This window comes from Merops nubicus, unplaced genomic scaffold, assembly GCF_000691845.1.
Source record: "Merops nubicus isolate BGI_N331 unplaced genomic scaffold, ASM69184v1 scaffold27699, whole genome shotgun sequence".
NCBI classification, from domain to species: domain Eukaryota; kingdom Metazoa; phylum Chordata; class Aves; order Coraciiformes; family Meropidae; genus Merops; species Merops nubicus.
The window spans coordinates 9340-20399 of NW_008632043.1; the positions used below are offsets into that span (position 1 = coordinate 9340).

Sequence of the window (11060 nt, forward strand, 5' to 3'; positions counted from 1 at the left end):
GCAGCAACTTCCAGAACAAGTACAAGGTGTAGTTTTTGACTGCAGTGAACAGAAGGCACATTCATTGACACTCATCATAAAGCTCTTTCTATAGACAATTCATAAATTGACTTTTCTTCTCTGTACTTAGCAAATACAAAACTGTACACTAGCCAGGGAAACAAATGGGAGCAGCTGCAGTGAAGACACAGAGGAACTGACGTTAATGTGCAGAAAGACAATGGTGACTGGAGGGATCAAATAAATGTAGAAATGCCATATACAAATTTTAATACAAATATCTATAAAAATCAGAAAAGTAAATTTGCATTTTAGTTTCAAATAGAACTGGAAGAGAAATGACAGTTGATACAATCTTAGTTATTCCAGTTGAAGAAACGTTAGCTTGCACAATCCCTACAAGGTATCTTACATTGCTCTGTCTTACAGTGGAAAACTGTAGAGACCAGACCATCTGCTGCACAGAAGATGCCTGGAATTCATAATTTAAAAAATAATGGCTACTTTCCAATGTGCAGGTTACAAAAGCCTTAGGAGGAGTTGGAGGAGCACCGCTGCAGGAGCAAAGTGTGGCAAGTGTCGCAGACGCGGACAGGTTTGGGGTAGGATGGCAGTGCCAGTTCATTGCTGGAACAGGTGTTGCAGAAGATGTCCCCGCAGTTTCTGCAGTGATGCTACAAACAGAGTTAGAATAAGCACAGCTGCCTAAAAACTGAGCGTCGGGAAGAGCGAAATCAGACCTTATAAAAGCTTTCAGAGCCCAGACATCATCCTCCAGCTCCCAACAGGTCCAACCCTCCCAGCAGCGCTTCCCCCTGCGTGGAGGAGTGGAGCCAGAGGGGTGATCCCCGAAGAGCCCGGCCTCCCCCCACGAGCAGGAGCTGGCAGGGCAGGCCTGGCCAGGGGCTGGAGGGCTCAGCAGCTCCCTGGGTCACCACACAGCCAGGCCCAGGCTTTCAGGAGAGCACACAGGGGCCTGGCTCTGCATGGAGGAAATTTGGTGCCTGGGCTGTCCCAAGCCACGGAGCAGGAGCCCAGCAGCAGTGCCCCTGCGACCGAGGCACCGAGCACAGCCTGCTGGCATCCAGACCTCAGTGCACTCAGCTCAGCAGGGAGGGAGATGACCCACAGCCCACAACAACTCCCTACCAAGGAAAGTACCCACGCAAAAGGATGTTATTTTTAGGATGGGAAATGCCAAATTACTTCTATATGTAGTTCTCATGCCAACAAGATCTGGAACTGAAGCGGCATCAAGCCTTCCCTAGCAAACTATACAACGGCACAATTTTTGTTCTCCATGACAACAGGAAAAAATAATCCCCTGTTAATAAAAACATTACCTTCCTTCTTGAGATAGAGAATTCCTTCTCACATTGCTTGCAGTGTGTCGCTTCGTCATCCTTCAGCCAGGTATGACCCTAAGAAATTGGAATGAAAACCTCACTGTAAATACAAATACATTTATAAAATACAATTCAAAGGCAGTTTACCAACAAATTTTTCAATAGCCTTTTGAAGCAGGATAACCGTGTTGAAATTTGAAAGCATTAAATGCATGTGTTTAGTCAGAATACTCCTGAGATGTAGATTACCTTTAGTGCTTTATTTACTTCTTTAATATCTTCCATCTTCAACTTTGATCTGGAAAAAAAAAATACAATAATCCCTCTGCATGTTTTTACATTTAGTTGTGTTCAGCTTTACCCACCATTCCACTGTCCAGCCACTGAGTCAAAGCTGATGGTTCAGTCAGCTCCCTGTTACAACTCTGCACTGCTCAGTATCACCAGAAAGCTCTGTCACCTTGGGGCCTGTCCCCTCCTCAGTATATTCAGAATGAGATGGGAAAAGTGCAGTTCCACTGGGAGAACTATGTCAGCCAGCTTCCTCGTGCAAGGATTTTATTTCACAGCTGTTTAGTTTCCCATGCATAGTACTTGCCTTCTAAATTCTCAAGTTTAATGATTTTTTTCATAATAGGATGCTTTAAAAGTTACTTGTATTGGTTTGATACCTCATCCTCCAGGTTATGTCACTTACAGGAGTTCAGATCCTAGAACTTACTGGCTGAGATGAAGTCCCATTTCTTGAAGAGCTTGTTCCTGCTCCTCACAGACTTTCTCCAACTGCTGCTTCTCATCTTGCAGTTTTCTCAGCTCCTGCAAATATCAAGGTTTTTTGTGCGCCAAGTCCAACCTATAACCTAGATCAGTCTATGCAACTACCCAAGCAGATCACAAGAATAACTTCCTTTACAAAGCTAACTACTTCTATTTAGGCTTAATTATTTAGGTTTTATTTTTAGAATTGCCATTCTGCACCAACACTGCAATCATTTAACCTTATTTACCACAAAGAGGAGGATTTTCGGGCTTTAAATATCCTTGAGCAAAGCTAGGATGCAGCAGCTCTATGCCCACACATGAACATAAAGACAGATAAGGGTGTAAAATTGTGTCTTCAAAATCTAAACTGTGAGATGGGCAAATTCTCTTCAGGTTAACAAGAATGTTCATGCTTGAAAAAGAAATCCCATTTAGAGGTTTGGAATGCTTGAAAACGTGTTCTTATTTTATTACGTACAGTTGAGAGACCTCACGGTATCACTGCAAGCCCTGAACTTGCCATTTCCTACCTGGGCAGGAATAGCTCACCATGGGACAGCTGATGAGCTTTTTGTCCCCAGCCACCCTGCCTCAGCTTCAGCTCCTGGCTGACAGTGGCTCAAACACTCTCACAATGCACTGGTTCTAAGTCAGCTTTAATCCTCAACACGGGGCACATCTGCCCTGTATGTACCTTTTTCAGTCCTTCCATTTGTTGCAGTTCTGTTTTAAGCAGAGTGGTAGCATCTTTCTCTTGGTGTAGTTCTTTTTGTAAAGTTTGTCTCTGTTCCTTTTCAGATTTTAATTCCTTTTCCAAAGTTGAGCTATTTAAAAATAATTCATTCTAAGAAACCCTATATCAGAAAAATATCCTATAGCACTTAAGGAATACAACAATATGAGAAGAAGAAACTTTGTCCAAAAGAAGGCAAAAAACAAGAGTGGTGTTCTGGGAAAGGAAAGAACAGGGATGTTATGGCAGCAGGCATCAGAAACTGTAACAGCATTTTCAGGTCACAGAAAACAAGCAGCAATGAATGGCTAGAAATAAAAAAGGGAAAAATAAACCCCAAACAAATCTCTACACAAAAACCCCAAACCAATCCCCACAAGTACATATTCGATTACCTGTGTTTGAACATCCATGTTTAAAAATGACATTCTACCCTGAAGTCTGAGCAGTGAAAGAAGCATTTTCTATAGGTATTGGAAATCTTTAGAGGCTCAGCATTCCCTAAGAACACACCCCTACAGCCCTTCAAAAACTCAAGCCCATTTGTATGACAGTCACCATACGCTCAGCCCATGGGTGTGACCGTCCCCCATCTCCTGATGTAGTGAAAACAGAATTACAAGCTCCTCTGCTAGTCAGAGTGGCCAGACTTCTACTGGCACCCTGTGCTCCGAATTGGATGTTGAAAAAAGATTTCAAAATGCCCATGCTAACTGCTCTGTCCAGAGGTACTGTGCTTTCCTGCACCTTGCATACTTCTGTCAATACTTGATGAACTCAATCTAATTCAGACCTGCCCCTCTTAAGACCTTAGCACAGAAGGAGTAGAAAGTACCTCCTAAAGAAATGGCAGAAGGGAAGGGAAAAAACCTGATCAGATTAAATACCATTTGCTATCCAGCTGGGACATCTGTTGCCGACAAGTGTCAAGCCTGCCAGCAAGCTCTTGCTTCATCTTGTTGCATCTTTCTTCTGCAGCCTGCTTTGCCTTTTCTGCATGCTGCAATCTACAAGGTAAGGAACATGGACATTTGTTGTCAGTTCACATACTCTTCACCTACAGCCTCTCATTCTGTTCTTTTAGGTTTACCATTCAGATCTTGGTAAAAGCTTGAACTGAAAATGCTAGTGGAGAAAAAAAAAAAAGACTTGAAAACAAGTTCTGTTTCTGCAGAAAACCAAAAGCAAAAGTCACACCTGTTCTTAAACCAAGGTAGACATGTTTTTAAACAGCCTGCCTAAGGAGAAACCTATGGTTTTCAAATGGCTCAATTATGGCCACGTTTGCCTGGGAACGGAGAACAGGCAAATGCAGAGGGTGGAGAAAAGAAAAAGAATGTCATGCTGGCAAGCGTGCCAAATGCTCTACAGAAGGAAGGTCATTCTATAAAGGTTTCAGCTGGAAACTTTCTACTGACTTCAGTGTTGACTTTCTGAGCTTGTAATTATTACCTCTCTTCCATTTGTTTCATAGAAGACATCATCTCATTTGTTTTTCCTTCAAAAGAGGATATGGCTTCTGCTTTTTGCTGTAATGAACACTCTGCATTCTGTAGGAATATGTGAATACATAATCCAGGAAAAAAGATTTTAGTTTTCTAAAGCATGAAGTGTTACATCTTTAATCAAAGTGTGCCACTAGATAAGAATGTTTACCCTGTTAGATGCCATGCCTGGGTCTAACTGGAATGTACAAACAAAATGCTGATAATGCCAGGGCAGACACTCCTCAGCTTGTTAAGAGCTCATTAAAAATTAAAAAAAAAAAAAAGACAGCTCAACTGTACTAAGTTTTGACCTACAAGATCAGCTACAAGCAAATAAAATCTTCTCTTTAGAAATGAGCTTGAAAGAAATTCTCAGATTCAACTGACAGGATAAGAGTATTCATTATGATTTGAATATAAACCCCATTTCAAAACAGATATTCTTAAAAAAAATTTGTCACATCTAAGTACTATTTCAGATGCACAGAAGTGCACATGCCTCCCCAGTGCATGATTAAGATGTCATGACCACCACTGCAGCTGCCCCATCCACGACGTACGTACCTGAGACTTGTGAAACATCTGCAGGTTAATGGCCTTGACTTCTTCCAGCTGCTGGCGAAGTGCAACTAAAGTGTCTTGCTTTTCATGAGTATCTTTTTCCAGAAGTTTCATGGCAATTTCCATTTCTGTTTTCATTCCAATTTGGAGCTCCAGCTCTTTCTCTAGTTCCTTACACAGAGATTTCCTAGTTACTGCCATGTAGCTGTATATCAGGGACAAGCATTTCCAAAACCCACATAACCCCCTACACAAACTGCGTGTTACTCTGAGATACCAACCTATGATCTTACACAAGAACCAGGTCTCAAATAATACATTAAGTTAGTAAGACCAAAAAACTATTGCAGCTCTTCAGAGCAGGGCAAAGGTGCATGCATGATCTGCTGGCAGGAAGTGTAGAGCTCAGTGTGTGACTTGGTGGCTTGTTGAATGAAGCATTTCTGCTCTTCATCAGTCACCAATCAGCAGTTCACTGTGCAAGTGACTGTTGTGCATATGCCATATGTTACCCCATGAAGACAGTTGCCTCTCTTTGTGTTTTGATCTTAGTCTCCACTATAATAATTCTGATAGGTTCTTAAACAGGGAAAAAGATCCTTTACTATCAGCATTCCAAAAGTCCCAACTTCCAGTTCTTTACAGGCACTGTTAACAACCAGTGTCCAGCATCTTGCTTGCAATTCCTTTATGAATACTGAATAGTGCACAAAAGTGCACAGCTTACATCTTATATTTGTGATGCTACCTCAAAGCATGCAAAATCCTGTATCTTTCATTTTACTTTCTATACTTAAGTTTCCTTACCAGCCTTATCTTTTTTTCTTCTTTCAACTGCTTCCAAACATCACTGTACATTTCATCAAGACCCTGGCGTGACTGCTTGTAAGTATCCAATTCTACTTTTGTATCCTCTTTTGTAACCTACAAGAAGCACCAGCAAAAGCCAGGTAAGATCACAAAGCTGTATATTTAAAGTATGCCTTAAGATCTTGCAGATAACACAGTATTTCTATGTGCTATTTCAAGTAAAATTCCCCTGGGTTTCAATTAATAAGCTGGCAAATATTAATAAGCTGGCAAATATTAATAAGCTGAAATTTCAAAGAATAGAGTAAAAATAAAAAGAAACTATTCTAATACTTTTAACACTTTCTCCCCTCTGCAAGTCTAAATTTCAGCATGTAGTAAAGAAAAGCAAAATCTAAAGCCTGTGAATACTATACACAAAACCAGTGATCTACCCAGCAGCATGCCAAACTGTGCTTAGTCATCCAGTTCAAAGTGCTTTTGAGGACACTAACTACAGCTGATCAAAAGAGATCACTTATTTTAAGGACCCTCATCATCTTTTACTAGGTGTCCCACCTCCACACTTTTTTCACTGCGTTCACGAATTAACTCGTTCTGTTGTTTCAGCTGCTGCTGCTCTTCCTGAAGGGATCCAATCCGGTCAGTTGCTGCTGCAAGCTGTACACAAAGAGATCACACCTATTTCATCACTGTGCAAGCATGAAACATCTGGAGGAATTCTAAAGTTAGTAGCTCAGCCTGTGCAGCAGGTGCGCTGCTCACTTCCCCTTTCACGCTCCCCAGAAGCTGCCCGACCCTTTTGCAGCCATACTCACTGTACAGCCTCAGTTAATAAGCCCACCAGCATTTGTTCACTTGACTTCTGCTTCATGCCCTCATCAATTAATTTTAAATATTAACTGGGCAAAGAAATGCATCCTAGTGTAAAAAGCTCAAATACCCCACAGGTCTGTGGTATTCACTGTGGTATGAACTAGGTATCATATAGCAAGTCAGTGATGGAACCTTATGGCATTTTCAAGTGGAAAAACCCAAAAAAAGTCTTGGAAATGGGACTACAAAGATAAACCTCTGAACTACACACACATACAGAGATACATACACACAGACATTTCATATATGTGTGTGTATATATATATTAAAAAAAATATAAAAATTAAAAATCCCAACCCACCACCAGAAAACTCAAAACACCCACTGACTCTGTTTCAGTCCCCAGCTAAGAAAGATTTCCCAACTGAAGTGTGACTCACATGACAAACACACGTGCACGTGTATGTGCAGAGGGAAGAGGGACAAAGTCACTTTCATTATAATTACTTTTGGGTGAAGACATCATTGCAAGACAAAACACTTGGTGATGGAAACACATTACCAAATAGGTGCCAAAAAGCATTTTAACAGCTAGTGTAAATGTAGAAATTTTCCAGAGAGCTCCCCTCAAGTGCCAACTGATGCCAGTCCCACCAATCCCCTACACTTCTCCAGTATCAGCTCAAACACTCTAGGTCTAAGGTATGTTCTGAGGAAGTTTTTCCTTTGACGGGAAAGAGCCATGAGAAATATTCAACAGACGAGACACAAACCTCTTCCTGGAGTTTTGAATTGGTCTTTTCTAGACAGTCTATTTTGTTCTGAAGATCTGCAACCGTGCAACTGCAGAAAGGAAAAGAGATGCATAAAAACAGTTATGAAAGTGCCACAGTTCAACATTTATTCCTATGCTTAACCATAGTTTTGCCATCTTGCATTTGTTAACAATGAAATACTTTGGTGAGCTGGCAAAAAAACTAGACGAAGAACAATTGTCCTTCTTGAGCACTGAAAGGACAATGCACTTCCCTACAGCTGGCAGCCCTGTTCTGGCTTAGCTTTTGCAGTCTCAACACTTCTCATGTTCCAGAGGGTAAGAGAGGCCAGTCTCCTCCCACTGAGCAACCTATGGGGGAAGAATAGAGACTCTTCTCTACAGAATGGATTTCCACATGCACTTGTAATAGTTTTCTCTTGAAAAAGTACCTCCAAGATCTTCCATTAAACTCAAAAAAGTAAACTATTATTACACACTCTTGCTTTCTCCATTGCATATGCCATCAGAAAAAATAAGATTACAAAATGAAACTAAGATTTTGGGAAGTAATTAGAAAAGTCATTTCAATATCACACAAAAAAATCTACAAGACTGACAGCAGAGACATTCAGAGCCACACTGGAAAAACTAAACAGGACAAATGTTTGTACATTAGAAGAGTTTAGAATCCCACCTTAGATGTCGGTTGAGTTCTTCCACGTAATGCTTCTGATCAAGGACAGCTGTAATCCCTCCATCTCTAGTTGTAAAAGTGAGAATTAATTGATTGAGAAGACACTCCTTAATTCTAAAGTGTTACTTTGTACTAGCATTTTCAGCACAGACTTGCAATCTGGGTTGAAACCTTTTCTCCTTTTCTTATAAAACTACTTGTGCCCGAGCAAGACTGGCAGCACCAGGGAGATGAAGCAGCCATTCAGCTGCTTCCCAACAGCCAAGCAGGAAAGTGCTCTGAAGTGCCAGAAGCACACAAACTGTGAGTGCCCTTCCACTCATTACAGGTCTTCTAGACAATGATGCTAACAGCTGCAGTCTCTAATTCACCTAATATTTCACCTAAAAGTACTTTTTTTTCCCCTCCATAACTCATCTCTCCCACAAAGACAGCTACTTATTTGAGGGTGTTTTTGAAACAGTGCTTAGGAACAAAGCAGTGAGTTAGTAGTGGGTGACGTGGCAGACTATGTCTCCTAAAACCAAATAAAAACAAAATCTAAAATTGTTGGTGCTTTTAATTTGGTCCCAGCCCAACAGACAAACTCTTCACAGTGTGAAAACTGCCACAGGCTCAACCTTTGAAAGCCAGTACTTTTGTTTAGCTAACAAAAAACTACTTTGGATTATCTTTTTTGGATGGTTAAAATGGTTTGAGACCTCTAGCACCCATGCTTCCATAGACTGACAGGTTTGTTGTACAAAACCCATAACAATTTAGAATCACTAATTGACCATACATACTGTTTGCCATCACTGTCCTGTGTTTCCTTCAGGTACAAGGAAAAATCAATCACTCCAACCTGAAAAATATATTTTAAGGTATTAACACACCTTCACAGTGCAGTTCTGCATAGCAGCAGGCATTACTTTTTGTTTGGAAAAAGGTAAAAATCTTAAGTTCAGACAGACAGATAATACCTGTATTATTAGCTGAAGTAAACCTGCAAGCTAGTATTTGACATAAAAGCATCAAAATAACCATATTCAGTGTGCTCAGCTTCCTAGCAGTTACTAGTTTTCACAATGTTTCCATAAACTGCTACTTAAGATGGATACTTATTTACTTTTTCTTGATTCAAGGTGGGAAACACAACAAACTTGAGCAAAGGACATTCTAGACATAATTCTGGACTCATCTCAGTAAAGTATTTATGGATGTGTTTAATTCTACTAGAATCTTACAGCAACTGATCTTATTTAACCTTTAATCTTCACCTGGGAATCCAAGTCTTCTCCTTTCAAGCAAAGGTTTGCATCAATAACATTCAGCCCAACTAGCAGGCCCACAATGACTGCTCCTTCCTCCTCCATCATCAACGCATCGGCTTCGTAAAACTCACTACAAGAAATATGACAAGGCATCACTGCACATCAAGCAATTTTAAGGGTATTTCCATTGCTGAAATCACACAAACAGTAATGTAATCCTCATGAAGCTCAGCTGATCACCCTCTCCTTGCTCATTTATTGCACAAGGTAGAAGATGCACAACTCTCACAGAAAATACTCTGCTTGTTCCTCTGTAGATTTACTGCAAACCCAGAGAACAACTTGTTCCTCTGCAGGTTGCAAGAACAAGCTTAAAGTTCAACAGGTCAATTAATGACCTCTTACTAGAGCAAGGCAAGGTTCCAGTGACTCAGTGAATGCAATCCATTTATGTCTCTACTGTTACCTTAACAGATGTTTATGGTCCAAGAGTACTTTGAGATAATCTGCCAGTTTCTTCTGCATGAGTGCTAGATAAAGCCAAGCCCTTCCTCTTCCCACAGCAGTCCTAAAAGGAAAAGTTGCATGTTTTGGTTAAAAACAAAGCATTTTATTAAATAGATCTGTACAATTCAAAATTCTCCTTTTACAAGGGGAAGTGAAGGTTGTTATTTACTAACCCTCCCACAAAGAAAAAAAGACCAATCCCTGGAGAAACGTCTTCAGAACACAGAAACATTTAAATATATCCCATTGCTTCAGCAAAGAGAACATAAAGTGTTTCTAACTTGGAAAGACATATGTATTTCCAGCTATCACCATAACCCAGTCTCTCTCTATCATCCTGAATTACCCAAATACAGTACCTACCAGCACATGTACAAAATGACACAGAGTCATAAAAGCAAGGGAACAAAAGGTAAAGAAAGTCTCTGTGAAGATTTTATGGTTATTTTTAGCAAGGTTACAGAAGTTTTCAAATACTGTTTTTAAGCTGACAGCATTGTTTGAATCAGAAGCACAGAATATTTTGAGATATCCTCCTCATCTCTCAGAGAAGTCAAGCCTCCTACATACCCTGCTCTCTTTGGGAATAAGGTCTCATTAAGGAAGGTGAGCAACTACATGAAGGATTCTTTCTCCCAGCAGTCTAAGTAAAATGCATCACCCCCAACAATCAACTTACTTTAGCTCCGGAAGATTTTTAACACTAGTTGCTATATCTGATGCTTCAGGACAAAGTTTTTCCACTAGCTCCAAAGGGCCAAAAAATGATTTGTTCTGTCCAATAAAAGTCTTCTTCACTAAAAGGAATATACAGAAAAATTTGTGAAGAGAAGTGACAGGCTTCCAAGTTCAGAATTACAAATTTTAGCCTGTTTTTCTTGGCCTTTCCAGCTCCTGATATATCAGCGAAAAGGGGGCATTGACAGTTTAGGAGGCACAAAATACAGGGTGTTTGAGAAAGTCAGCACACAGTTTTATCTTTATGACTGACTGGCATCACGCGGGGTATGTGGTTAATAGTAAGGTCATACAGAAATCAAGCTGCAGACACAGCGAGACCGAACACAGCCTCATCTATCCTCCCGGAGCAGGAGCGGGCGCCCACCTTTCAGCCCGTGCTTCAGGCAGTGCTCCAGCACCACGAAGAACTGCTGCAGGGGAGGGAAGTCGGAGTCCAGGGTCCGGCCGAGGCTCAGGGCTGACTGGATCAGGATTTTGACACTGAGCTTCATCATGTTCATGAGGTTGGCGCGCTCCTCCATGGCGTGACACCGCGCGCCTGGCGGGGGGACACAGGCGGGGGGAGAAGGAAACGCCGCTTTTAGAAAGGCGCT

General features: G+C 41.0%; 1 protein-coding gene across 2 annotated transcripts; it reads right to left on the bottom strand.

Moving 5' to 3' along the window:
• Positions 1-406: 406 nt before the first annotated feature.
• On the bottom strand, positions 407-10997 carry RUFY1 (RUN and FYVE domain containing 1). 2 transcript variants are annotated; one of them, XM_008947817.1, is made up of 17 exons: positions 10832-10997; positions 10406-10523; positions 9686-9787; positions 9226-9349; positions 8752-8810; positions 7967-8032; positions 7289-7358; positions 6258-6359; positions 5697-5813; positions 4893-5060; positions 4294-4391; positions 3729-3848; positions 2803-2932; positions 2068-2162; positions 1596-1644; positions 1344-1421; positions 407-674 (listed from the first exon to the last, which is right to left on the bottom strand). In XM_008947817.1, the coding sequence occupies exons 1-17, from the start codon at positions 10986-10988 to the stop codon at positions 531-533; spliced, it is 1797 nt and encodes a 598-aa protein (XP_008946065.1). In that variant the 5' UTR covers positions 10989-10997; the 3' UTR covers positions 407-530. The 2 variants fall into 2 exon arrangements, with proteins under 2 accessions (XP_008946065.1, XP_008946064.1); XM_008947816.1 differs by having other exon boundaries at positions 7967-8024; positions 8735-8810; positions 10832-10994.
• Positions 10998-11060: the final 63 nt, after the last annotated feature.